Source organism: Rhipicephalus microplus, chromosome 10, assembly GCF_043290135.1.
Source record: "Rhipicephalus microplus isolate Deutch F79 chromosome 10, USDA_Rmic, whole genome shotgun sequence".
NCBI classification, from domain to species: Eukaryota; Metazoa; Arthropoda; class Arachnida; order Ixodida; family Ixodidae; genus Rhipicephalus; species Rhipicephalus microplus.
The window spans coordinates 67290387-67304527 of NC_134709.1; the positions used below are offsets into that span (position 1 = coordinate 67290387).

The 14141-nt window shown below is 43.8% G+C and overlaps 1 protein-coding gene across 4 annotated transcripts in view; it reads right to left on the reverse strand.

Moving 5' to 3' along the window:
* LOC119180943 (KICSTOR complex protein SZT2-like) overlaps window positions 1-14141 on the reverse strand; it is a 290449-nt gene that overhangs the window by 163279 nt on the left and 113029 nt on the right. For all 4 annotated transcript variants that reach the window (XM_075875777.1, XM_075875778.1, XM_075875776.1 and 1 more), the window contains exon 22: window positions 2124-2327. In XM_075875777.1, the coding sequence (XP_075731892.1) occupies window positions 2124-2327 (204 nt within the window). The remainder of the gene's footprint in view (window positions 1-2123; window positions 2328-14141) is intronic.

Consider the following 14141-nt stretch of genomic DNA (forward strand, 5'->3'; position numbering starts at 1 on the left):
AACTGATTCTGCACACACACTGCAACAGAATGTTTTATTTTCATAAAAAAAAATCGCTGATCTTGGCCTGCTTCTTCGTTTTTGAAATGTTGAAGACACTAGTCTCGATCTTATCAAGGCTGTCCAGGTGTGAAAGCCCAGTTCACTTCATGTGGCCGATACAACAGCAAATCATGCCGAATGCTGCCGCCACTTCAGCAACAAAGTAGGCGCGTGTAGTCAGGGCCTCGACCGGATGATCTTTCTTATCACATGTGTTGTCAGCCTGGACATTACAGTCCGCTTCTACGAAGTCATCCGCAGACACTTCGTGTAGAACTGCTGCCGGGAAGCTGGATGACAACTCGCGAAACGCGTCATCTATGTGCTCGTCATCGTCGTCTTCACTGGTTTCCGCAAGTTCCGCCGTATCGAAGCCTGCCTTGCGGAAGCAGTTGACCACTGTGTCCGTCTTCATGTCTCCCCAGGCATTGAAGACTCTACCGAAGAAAAGTTCGCGGAGATTTCCGGCCACTCCTTCGTCATCCACTGCTGGATGTCCTGGCTGCTGACAGCTTCGCTTTTGCTAGAATCGGTTTTGCCAGCTTCGCTTTTGCTAGAATTGGTTTTGCCAATAATGTTGTAGCGTGGCTTAAATCGGTGAAGCCACCCGCTGTTGTCGGTGAAGTTGTTTCACTGAGTGCAGCGGCAAACCATTTGGCCTTGGCGATCAGCATCGGGCCATCCACCGGCATGTTCTTTGCGCGCACTTCTAAAAACCAAGAATAGGGTGCCTTTTCTACATTCCCGGGGACAGAAGTGCGCACATGACATGCTCCTGAAGTTTGCTGCTCCGCCGCCTTTGCCTTCATATCTGCCTTCTTTTTCAAAAAGGTACTCAGAGTGCTCCGTGGTATCCTGAAGTCGTCCGCAACGGTCGAACGATTCTTGCCCGCCTCAATACGCTGAATAGCCTTCAACTTCGTCACAAAGTCAAGGGTCTTGCGCTTCTTGACGCTGGCCATAGGTACACGAAAAGTCGACAATTCCAAGAATCCGCAGCGGCTTTGCACACCACGCACGCAAAAGAGAAATCCTGCACGTGCAGTGCTATGCAGGCGACACGTGAACGGCAGCAACACAGCGCTCGCAAGGTGATGGCCACCTGCAAGGGCAACAGCAAGAGGCGCGGGCTGTGGTTGCCTGATCAAAACTCGTAAAAAAGCAACAAAAAATAAAAATAAAAGGTGAAAGGAGGAGGACAGCGGCTCCTTCATGCCTGCTCTTCGAGCCAATGGGTAAGCAGAGAAAGCATGAGAGAGAGAAAGGAAAACGAAAAAAAAAAAAGGCTGTTCTGCAAGTTGGAGATTGTGCAGTCCGAGCCCTCTCGCCCTTAACTTTTTTTGAGCGTTTGGGGTTTAGGCGGAGGGGTGGTGCCACACGGAGGTCGCCGGGTGCTGCGTGCCAAAGAGCACTTTTCAAGTCGCGCGTGGAGTCGTGCTGCCGCCGAAGATCGCAGGAGGGGGGGGGGGGGGGGGGGGAAGCGCCGAAGCACACCTCCAGCTCGCGGGGCGTTCGATATATCTAAAGGTGGGTAAAAATACCGTTCTATATAAACGCGCGAATTTCTATACTTTTTGAAAACAATTTCAAGGGGATAACTTATGAGTTCGATATACCCAGAAATTCTATATATGTGGGTTCGATATAACCGTGTTTGACTGTATATACTTAATGCAAATGCAATGTACGGTAAATACTATAACATACTATGTGCTAAATAAGCACAGAGTGGTACTTAGCAATTACTGTAACATACTATGTATACAGTAAGTAAGGTAATGTATGAGAAGTTCTATTGTGTACTATACGCTAAGTAAGGTATTGTATGATAATGTTGGCAAATGTACGGTAAGCATATGTACGGTAAGTTCTACAATGTGCTGCACGGTAAATAAGGTACTGTGCTGTTACGTATGGTAAGTTGATATTGTATAATGAACACCATTACAGTTTGTGATCACACTCCAATACAGGAAGGTGAGTTTTGCACTAAGCAATAACTTTTCAACCTTTTGTTAGCCAGTGAAAAATAACCACAGGAGGCGTTTCTTGCAGGCGTACTCTAATGTACATCCACACACCTGTGCCAGTGTGATGTCAGGCGTGGAGCGAGACACAAATGATGGCTGAGCTCCAGCTAAGGTGGGCGTGACCGGTGGCGTTGGTGGCAGTGGACATTGAGAGTGTGCGCCCATCGGGTGAGCCAGGTCTGGCTTGAGGCATCTCAGGTTCAGATGCTCCAGCGTGATGAGTGAGGACAGGCATTCAAAATCCATTTCAAAGAGCTGGGCCACAGGAGAGCAAAAACAGAAAGGCAACAGCATGAGAGAAGCATCTCATTGTTTGATGGCTAATGGACTGATCAATTTATTGACTGAATAGTCAAGTTGTAGCTGCCAAAGAAGCTGCAGGGCTGTAGAGTATTAGAAAGGTTATTTAGAGTACTAAACGAAGGAATCTGGAGAACGATCAAAGTAATTCTAAAATAAGATATACAAACATTTCTACTCTCTCAAGAAAGCTTTTGCATAATCAACGTCAATATATTTTATTTCATTAGTATATTTCATCTTGAGCCCATGCACTTTCATCATACTCTTGCTTTCTTCGTTAAGGTGCTTTCCAAATGAGCCAGTTCTGCATATGCCCCCAAAAGTTGGTGCTACATCATAATAGAGATATACTTCTGCCGTGTCTGTATACATTGTACACTCAAACCTCATTATAACAAAATTGCATCTTACACGAAAATAAGTTCCTTAAAACTGAAAATTCGTTACTATAAAGATGTAATCCTAACACTATATCTATAGGAAGACTTTGCTTGATTTGCTTCGTTATAACCGATATTTTGTTATATCCACATTCGTTATGTTAAGGTTGGAGTGTATATAACTTCATTAATGTATGTAGCGTTCTTTCAGCTACCTTCAGCCATTTTAGTATGACCTAACTGAATTTGTACAACAGCACAGCTTACACAATGTTGCCTGCTAAGTACACAGTAACAGATCATGCATTGTTGAAGGATTGAACTTGCCCTAAACTACAATGTCATTACTATTGAAGCTCCCTCTGAATGATAATACCAAGTTCCTAAATGTACAATTCAAGAAACTAACCATGCACAATCACAATCTCAGAATCACTCTCACGACTAATTGAAGGATATGATGTTGTTCAGGTGCGGTCTTGGCAAAAGCATAACAAAGTAATCTTTAAATAAAAGCTACAAAGATGCCAGGAAAAATTTTCAGAATAGCAACATTAAAAGGGGTGTGGGGAAAAGCACTTGACCATAAACTTCAAGATACACAACGGAACACTGATTGATCTATACAAGTAAAAATTAAATGAAAAACTATTGTCTCTACAAACTACACTGAGCAACAGCCCCATGGCACAGTTGTGGATTGAGTATATGAAAGATGTCAAGACATAAACCTATTCTTTGAGAATCTGATTGTATGTGCCATAACAGAAAGCATATTGGCAAAAAGCCTGCAAAGAAAATAAAGGTGAACTGACAGAATGTTTAAAACAGTGGTCCCTCACTTTCTAGCCAATATGACATCACAGTTTTTTTAATGAGCCCAAATGCTTGCTACACAGATAACAGTGTATCACAAAAAAATGGCCCGTTGTAAACTTTGACAAACGGGAGACGGCCGATTGCTTTAGCAACAAGAAATTGACTGTTCTAAGCATATGTGTGCAATGCTTAAAGACGAGCAAATAACAAGATTATAAAACTAAAAAAAAAAAATGCCAGGCTTGTGCAGAACACGCAGCGAAAGCTGAAAGAGCGTCCTTTCTAGGACGCTCTTTCAGAAAAAGGAAGAGAGTCTTTTCTTTTTTTTTTACACACTCTTGGAGTAACTACTACAGACACACATGAATGGTACCCACTACGCCATAAATCATCAAAATTTTTGTGTAGTGAGGAAGCGTCCACAGTGCCTTTGTTCTATCATTCTTCAGAAAAGCATGGTACCCGCTACACATCTGCAAAGATTTTTGTGCAATTCCTTGATGCAGTGGCTGCCTACGATTAAGAATTACACCTGAAGCTTTCGTAATGGGTTGGAGCATTCAATGACCAACTCGTTATGCGATTCGAATTCTGTGACACCTGGTTGTTAATGTGCTGTTCTTAAAGGCTTTATTACTCATATTAAGATGATTTCTTTCCTGACATTAAGCCTGCATAGGGTAAGTTTGCAACGAAGTTTCCAGCCCTGGCGTGGCTTTGCTGTAGAATACCCGGCTGGCAGGCAGGGGGCCCGGGTTCGATTGCCATTGTGTCCTCGGCATTTTTTTATTTATTTAGTTTTTTTTTTCGTACATCATGCATGTGGTTACGGACACAGACAGTGGACAACAGAATCGATCCTTGTTGTGATCTCATAAAAGCTTTCACTGTAAAATGATGCCAACATGAGAATTTTTACAGAAGTCATCAGACAAGATAACACATTATTCATCTCAAGAATAACATGAAGCCCCTCTGGAGATTAGTCAAGCTGTCAATAGCCGGCAACCGAAACTAGGGGTTGTGCCGAACAGTACCAACGCATTACAGTTTACTGCAATCTCTCGCACCCTCAATCTTTTCGCAACTTTCCAAAGCTCTCTGTTTGCACAAGTGGAGTAATGAAAGGCTGAACTGGATGACTCTAATAAAACGAGCCCACTGCACTTCTTGGTGTTTATTAGCAATTGTGTGATAACATTGACCATCCCACCACCACCACACCCCACTATCCTTTCTTTTCTATTATACCGAAATTACTCACCGAGTATTTACTCACTGAGTGCTGTTTTATCATTACACATGAGGTATCAAAAAGATAATGCTTACGAATACAAGAGAGCTCTAATGCAGGCAGATAAAAAGAAAATTCCAGTTAAGCCTTGTGCGACACTTGCGTACAGTTGTATACAGCAGTGCGTGAGCGTGAATGCACGTCACCTCTGAAACGCTTGTCTGTGCGCTACTGCTTTGCAACGGGCACTTGCAGGTTGTGTGAGTACCTAATATAAAGCAATAAAGAAAATCTTAGTTTTCTTAGATGTTCCCAGTCAGCAAAGAACTTGGCACCCCAAGAGTATGCAAAGTTACTATAAAAAAAAAACCCAATCCAGATGTGGCAATATACAGCACAAGGGGAAACTCTCCTGCCTTTGATATAAGAGCTGTCAATTGAGGATAATAAGCCACATTTTCCAATACAAAATGGAACAATTACTTCACTATTCCGAGTTTCAGATTATAAAACCATGATGCGATTATGAGTCGCATTGCAGTGGAACAGTCAAACACTACAAATTGCAGCAGCTATAAAAAGCTTTCAAAAGTGTTTGCTTTATTGTATCATGTTTTTCCCCGGGCACAAAACTGTCTGAAAAACTCTTGATTAAATAAATCTACACCACCGAATCGTCAGCTTTGATTGATTGGTATGTGGGGTTTAACGTCCCAAAACCACCAAATGATTATGAGAGACACAAATTGTCAGCTTTAAAACACTACAGTCCATGTCATACAAATAAGCAGTCATCACCAAAGCTAAAGACACTTCCCTTAACTGCAATAAAAAAAAAATTAGGTAACACATGCAAGATGTGTCATGTAACAATGACCCTGAAATTGTTACATTGTGAAATTTAATGTAAACTGCATTATTCCTTTCAGGGTCAATGCCGTACATGTATTCCACAAATACCTTCTAAATGGTCAATGACACACAAGTACGGCACCACTTGTGTGTTTAAAAAGCACATCTTTTCAAACATTTTTTTTTTTTGCTTAGCATGTGCAGCCACATTGCAGGCTTTCAGCTTGTTCCTGCTTGTAAAACTGATGGCTGCCTGGGGTAGAATCTCTGAAAAGGTGACTGCTTTGTTACTCTCATTTATTGCTTCCCAGTAAGTGGTTACGCCGGTTTCTATAAGGCCGCTTACTGACCCAAGCAATGCCTTTGTGGTTATGTTGCCTGTTTCAGGGACTCGCAAAGACTGCGTCTGTCTCGTTGGCAATAATACCAATAATTATTAGAGATTTTCTTAATTGTTTCTCCTTTTTGGACATCTACATGACCACACAGTCTTCTTCAATGCGCTCACCTGCAGTTTCTTTGCGCCAGAGATTTGCGCGTCGGTTCTTCTGCTACAAGCGAGTATAGCGGTGATTTCTGCAAACCTTTACTCAACTGCCATGTCAGGGGCTGATTCACTGGATGTCAGCTTGTCATACAAGGAGTTACTAACGAGTTAAGACTCAGGTGGTGCAGGAGTAACATCTCAAAAGTGTGCACGGCGAGATGACGCTAACGGGACCAAAGTAGGTTTTTCTCCCTCCGTGTTTCCACTTGATGCCACTTTGTGCACTTATTCTTGTACGTATGTGAACAACAAAGACGTTTATTGCAATGCACAATGTTTTGACACTTGTATAAGTTTTGTTTAGAATTCATCTTTCTCTTACTCGTGAATAAACCGCGTGTATGTAGCAACCCAAATGATTTTTTCGTCGCTTCATGGTCACCCTAAAAATTTACAACAATTCTTTCTGAAGTGGATTCACCTGAAAAATTCAAATCAGAAGTGAAAAAAAAAAAAGAACAACAACCCTGGTGGGTCGCATTCGGCCGAAAAATTTGACCCTCAAATTGTTAATCACAAATGTGAACATAATTATCCCCAAATGAGCCAAGCCACTAGTTACTGTGACAAGTGGCCACTGGATACAAGTCACAATCATAAACGAAACATTGTTTGCAGCCTAACAGAAGCACAAATCTCCTCGAATAGTATGTATTTTCATTATATAACGAGTTACCAACTATCCCAACAACAAGTTTTCACTCATGTATTGTTCCTTGAAACAGACAATCACCATATTGTCACATGATTACGGAAAGACCACAACGTCTGTTCACAGGAGCAGCCGTACTGAACGTCGAGCTGAACCGAACCTTAGACCACGAGCACAACGAGTCTTCCTCTTTTTCACAAAATGGCACATACTCGCATTGGGATGGCTCAATCTCATTCCGCCCTGCTGCTCAATGCCTATTAAGTAATCGCGTACTCGCATAAAGGCGCATGATGAAGCAGTGGTACGTTGCTCTGGGGTAGTGTGGCTTCTGTTATGGGTACCAGGCCATAATGGCATATATCTCAATGAGATGGCGGATGCACTAGCCACAGTATCTCTTAATGGTCCCCTTATCCCAATTTTGCCTGATACGGCTTACACGACAGCAATAAGGTTTAGAAACCTCTGTTTGCATGAATTCAACTGCTACTCATTGGATAAATTTCGAGATTTCACACATCTAAGTGCTGGTGGAATAGACAGTGGTGCACAACACGGCAATTGGAAGTTGCTTACATAAGCCCAAATAACAGCAAGGCATTGCTTCTCCATGGTCATGTAGTTAGTTTCCGCAGATAACAGAATGCGACTAGCATAAGCGATGGGACGCTTGGGGCCATCTTGCCACTGGACGAGCACTGCACCAAGACCGATGTTGCTTGCGTCAGTGTGAAGTTCGATGGCGGCATCTTCATCTAAGTGCCCTAGTAAGGGTTCACTCTAAAGGTGCTGTTGAAGCTTGGAAAAAGCGGCTCTCTGCTCTGGATCCCATACAAAAGGAATATCCTCCTTCGTTAAGCGAGTAAGAGATTCGGCGATGTTAGCAAAGTTCTGCACAAAGCACTTGTAGTAGACACAGAGACCCAAAAGTCGGCGCAAACTCCTTTGTTCGAAGGTGGAGGAAATGCAGCAAGGGCCATGGTCTTTTCTGGGTCTGGTCGAATGCCATCGTGACTATATTGTAGATTATTCTGCCCTTTTGACAAGCAATTTGTGAAGTATATTAATATTTTTGCCTTGTAATGAAAAATATGGTGCACAAGCGCATCTCTGAAGATTTGACTTGCACACATGCAGTTCAACTTTTTTCATGTTTCATATTAATTGGAACGTAACTTTTCGCTTTCCTAGACACACGTTGAGTCTTTAAATTTATGTTTTTTTCTCATCTTACTCTTATTTTTTTTCAGCTATTCACATTTTATACAAATACCGCCACTAAGTACTGATGACAATAAAATAAATAAATTATCAATGCACAACATTTAAATGAGGTAGTATTGCCGTTGCAAATGCAGCCATATTTTGGATGATTAAAGCTGATGAGTGTTGACTGACTTTGTTAATGATTTCTGAACATCCAGTACAAAAACAAACAAACAAATACAGTCGAACCCCTTCACAACACACAGTGATATAAGAGACAAATAGCTATAAGAGGCACCAGTGTGCCTACAGTAAAATAGCGGTTGATAAGAAAATGCATACATGGTACCCTGCTTATAAGCAACGACATCTCATGTAAGAGACAACAATTGCTGTCCACAACATGCATCTTATAAAGGGGTTTCGCTGTAGCACAGCTAGCACTAAGTCACGCAAGGCTAGGTCACAGCTGAGCTGTCATACACTGTTAGGAATGAGGGGTTGGGACATGCCACCACATTCGTAACTGTTGTGACCATGGGTAGCATGATCCTGGCTGAAGCCATCAGAGTCTCAGGAGAAGACATGTCGAGGAGCCGGAGTAGGTGAAAAGAAGCGTTTATGTACAGTATTTACATGTTTAGAGTAACGTGGAACAACATAAAACAGACGAAGCACACCCGAGCATCTCTGCGCTCGCATTTTATACGCTCCGTCTTCCCAAGATTCCTTGCGAGGGAAGACAATAGAGTTCTGGTCCCTGTAATAGGATCGTTCTGCTCCACTCCGCCCCTGAACAGGCAGTCAAAGCTCCCTCTAGGAAAGTTAAAGGGCACGCACACCTTGTTTCACAGGCAGGAGCAATACGACCCCACCGGCTCAGTTGACTTGGAACACCTCGCGTAGAGGAGACTCCTCCGGGTGGCGAAATTCCAGGTTGACTCATCCCGCCCTGCTAGCTCCTCGCAGGCCCCAAAGATAATGCACCAAGGCATGGCCACTGGCTCAGGAATGTGGATAATGTTCTCGCTGATCAAGTCCAGATGTGAGGCCCATTGTCAGGAGTACAACGCAGAAGAGACGGCATCTAAGGGTGTAATCATACCTCCGGGTAGTCAGGTGTGTCTAAAGGGTTTTTGGATCGCTAGCCGATGGCCCAGCAGAACTCGCTGCTTCACCACTGTAGCTGAAACTGCCTTGGAATGTTGCTCCGCACAGGACGACGATTTCCGGTAGAGACCGGTAAGGCCGCGGCATAACAGCACCCAGCTGGTTCTGGTTTGGCTAGGCATTCACCCTCTCACCTGTCATATTCCCCACTCCTTGCTAAACTATACTGTACAGTAATATACCACACTACAACTTTACATCATTGTGCTGGCTGTCGCCTATAGTGTCTGTACGCCACAGCGATTGGGCACATACCCGCCGCTTATCACCAGACTGGTCCATTAAAAACTAAGGAACACACGAGGGGCAAGCATCAATTATATGTCGCCCATTTCAGCTTCTCGATTATTTTCAATTTTTTGTTGCACGGGGATATTTCTTCCCCGTGCACCAAAACGAAACTGGTTAACCTACCGATACAAAGATCAGCAATCTTGACAAGATTGACAGGCAGCGTTAGAGGAAATTCTGCGCATCTTTGAACACTAGGCAACCTATGTCTAAGATCTGGAGGGTGGTATGAAGTTTGTTAACTCCACAACGTCAAGCGTTTCAAGCTGTGGCTCTATGTCAAGGTTGGAGAGAAGTTGAGGTAGCCAGTGACTATAATGCAGCCTCATTGTGACCACCACTGATGATCTTACCACCAATGAGCCTCTTACCACCACTGCACCCCCATCATCCATTAGCACCTTGATGTGCATTTTACAATGCACGAGCTTAATGCTGCGATTTCTGCCTCTCAATGTTCACCGGCACCAAGACCTCATGGAAACACATACGCTGCATTCCACCTTCTTGGTAAAGAAGCACAACATATCCTGCCATATGACGATAATACCTCATGGGGGTCAGGAAAAGCTCATGATAATTGGAAATGAAGTTGCATTATTATGTTGCTTAAACCCGGGAAGTTTCCTTATGCATTTTTCTCCAGCAGACCGATCGCCTTAGCCAGCTACGTCGACAAATTAATGAAAAGGATGGTAGTGTCAAGATTAGAGCGACTCCTAGAGAGAAATAACTCCTTTTCTGCGTTTATGAACAGCTTCAGAAGAGGCCGATTTTCCACTGACAGTGGGGTAGACTTGATTGCCAGTGTTGAAGAGGAAAGAAGCCGACACAGATTGGTGGCGGCCGTCTTCCTAGACATTAAGGACACCTACTATAATTTCCTGCATTATGCAATCCTTGACACACTAGAAGATCTAGACATCGATGGATGACTCTATTTATGGATCCTTAATGACCGCACCATTTACATGACGGCAAATGAGGAAAACACCGATCGATGTAATGTTCATCACATGTTCCCGAAAAGGGAGATCTCAGCTCTATTCTGTTCAACGTTACAATGATCGGATCAGCAGCAGAACTTCTAGCACGCTGAAGGTCAGTGCATATGCTGATGACAGAAGCCTCTGATCATCTGGAACTACTCATCTGCAATAGCATGTTCGATTACTGCACCCAGTGGTGATGACAGCCAGATATCTATGACGCTAGGCGCTCACTCTTTCAATCGACAAATGCGCTGTGCTTGTATTCCCGAGCAAACATATGTCACAATGCCCGATATTCATTATTGAAATAGTTATACCTGCTGTAACACACCACAAATTTCTTGGGGTTATCATAAGACAGAAATCTATCACATTCGAGACATGTCACAGTATTGAATCAACATTGTAGAGCTTTGTTCTCGTTTTTTTTTTTGTTACAACATGGAAGAAGCGAGATGGTGCCCATCAGAATCAGCACTGCTTCAATTGTACAATGTTCTATTTGTGGGACACCTAAAATACAGCATGACGGTGCTCTCCGATACGAGACCTAGTTGTCTTGTATCGAGAGAGTGTTCAAGCTCAAGGAGTGCGCGAACATGCTTGGGTCTAGCGCGCTGCACGCCAACAAATGAAACCATCCTGAAGCCTCGGGCTTGTCCCATCGGCGTATAAATGCTCTGCTAGCACCCTAGAGTACATCTCCAAATGTTGAGCTGACCCATGCTGTCAACACTCCCCTACACCCACCCAGACTGCAGTTTTTCAAGAACGATATCATGGCGTGAGAACATTCTACCGTCACGGTTTTTGTCTACTGAGTGTTGCTGGAGTACCTCCGTGGGTCCTGCCTAAACCACCAGTTAGTGGATTACGAAGAAGTCCCTCGTTTCATCAAATGGCCTTAGACAACTGACCCTACATCCCATTTATACAATGTACAGAGATTCTCTGAACGTGTGCAATCATGGGTTTACCCCACTACACACCTTCGCGACAGCCTTTGTCATCCTGCAAATGGATATCGCTGGACGATTCGACGTAGACGACAAAACCACATCAACTGCCGCAGAGCTTGTTGCTATACAGCAAGCAATGAGATTTATTTCTGGAGAGCATCATCGAGCATGTACGATTTGCTACGATGCCAAACCCACTTTGCAAACCATTAATTGCATCATGAGGCAAGGTCCGTGCTATATTCTGGCTATAGAAATTGCAAAACTTGTTCAGGTTGCTGATACATATCAAGTTGCTGATAAATATGGCCATCTTATCCTTTTCTTGCGCACTGTGGCGTTGTGGGAAACAGAGTGGCAGACGCTAAAGCTGAAAGCACCCTAAACAGTGCCCCTGATACTGAATCGCATTTTAATGAACCAATACGAACGCCTTGCTTCGCTGCATAATCTGTAACTTCACACATGGGCACTGGACCAAACCAGAGCGGTGACACTGACGATTGAGACCCAGAAATGGGGTTCTGCATGTCACGTGATTTGAAGCGACACATTGCAAGTACAATCCGCCGCATTGGTCTTGGTGTGGTGTAAACATGATGATATATGGTGTTTTTTGGGGCAAGGGCCATTTGATGGCCAAAGAGCGCCAGTTCATGGGACAAGGAATGTGGACGATGATTGTGATTAGCGGCTGTATAAGGGCCATAAAATTCCTCGCGGTAAGGCGGGTAAAAACATACGAGTAATAAAATTGTGACCATGCCGTGAAAGGTGTGTGTGGTGCGAATAGATGAACAAAGTTGGTGATCATAAAAGACGATGGTGGATATGTATGGCATTAGCACAAGTGCCTCACTCGTTCATACCCTTGCGTCCAAGGGCCGTGAGGCAAGTGCTTTCTTGTGTAGCCACCACAGCGAAAACCTCTCAGGAGAGGTCGTGCTACGGAATGCCCGGGTATATGATATGAAAACTATGAATTTCTTTTAAAAACGCTAGCAATAATTTATAACTAAAAAGCGGTTCCCTACCGACGAACATTGCAGGGTGTAAAGGTATATGTTGTCGGTAGGGTAATGGAAAGTGTTGTTTTCTTATAGTGCCCAATCGTTTGCACTGAATTAAAATGCGAAGAACTGTTAGTGCTTCACCACATCTGTCACACAATGGTGGGTCGCCACCGGACAAAAGATATGAGTGTGTCGTGTATGTGTGTCCTATCCTGAGTCTCGTTAGTATTACCTCTGTATGACGCGATTTTGATACTGGCAGCCAATGACCAAGGTGTGGCTTAATAATGTGTAGTTTGTTTTGTGTGTGTGTATCCCACTTGCTCTGCCAGTAGTCCCTGAGGTTTCGTTTGAGAGACGGCTTAAGATCAAGGGCCGGGATTAATATGGGTGTAGGGGCAGTGCTTTTGTGGACGGATGCAGCGAGCTGATCCGTCCTCACGTTGCCTTCGATCTCACGGTGCCCTGGCCCCCAGCACACTACAACATGTTGTTTGAGTGTGTAGAGTGTGCACAAAATGGAGTAAAGACAAGGATCGGGTTTTTTTGTTTTTTAAGACTGTGCAGAGCCGTTACCACACTGAGGGAGTCTGTATAAATTACTGCTTTTTGTATTTGTAATTGTTAGATGTGTTTAGCTGCCACAAGTATCGCGTAAGCTTCTGCTGTGAAGATACTTGTGCCTGGATGTAGAGGGCCAGCATCCGAAAAGGATGGGCCGACAGCAGCGTACGTAGTTGGACTTGGAGGCATCTGTAAAGAACTCAGGACGTGTGTATTTGTGTTGAAGTTCCAGGAAGTATGTTCGGATATGGGCAATAGGTGCATGTTTTGTAACTTCTAGAAAGGACACATGGCAGTCTATAGTCTGCCATTGCCACGGTGGCGGATACGCTACAGGAGCCATTAAACTGTGTTCAAGTGAGACTCCAGTTTCCTCAGCTAGACTTTTCAGGCGAACTGAGAAGGGCTGCCTCATCGAAGGCCTGTTTTGAAACAGAATTGAGCTCGACAAATCATTAAGAGTAGAGTATGAGGGGTGCTTCTTATCCGCTTTCACCTTAAGGAAATAAACAAAGGACATGTAAGTTCTCTGCAGATGAAGCGACCACTCATTTGACTCAACATAAAGGCTTTCTATGGGGCTGGTGCGAAAAGCACCCGTAGAAAGGCAGATGCCCAAATGGTGCACGGGGTCCAGCATCTTCAAAGCACTTTGAGTTGCAGACTGATAAACAACGGCCCCATAATCTAAGCGGGTGCGAACGAGGCTTCGATACAGATTCATGAGGCATTGCCTGTCACTACCCCAAGTAGTACGTGACAACACTTTTATAACATTCATGGCTTTTAAACATTTTGTTTTTAAATACTTTATGTGTGGTACGAAGGTCAACTTGTTGTCCAAGATTAAGCCTAAGAATTTATGCTCGGCTTTGACGGACAGACGTTGCCCGTTCAGTCGAATGTCAGGTTCCGAGTACATGCCTCTCTTTCGAGAGAACAAGACACACGTGCTTTTTTGTGGGTTAAGTCGAAATCCGTTTTCATCTGCCCATTTGGAGAACTTGTTTAAACCCAGCTGAACCAGCCGCTCACACATTGCCAAGTTGCATGACTTGAAGCCAAGCTGAACGTCGTCGACATA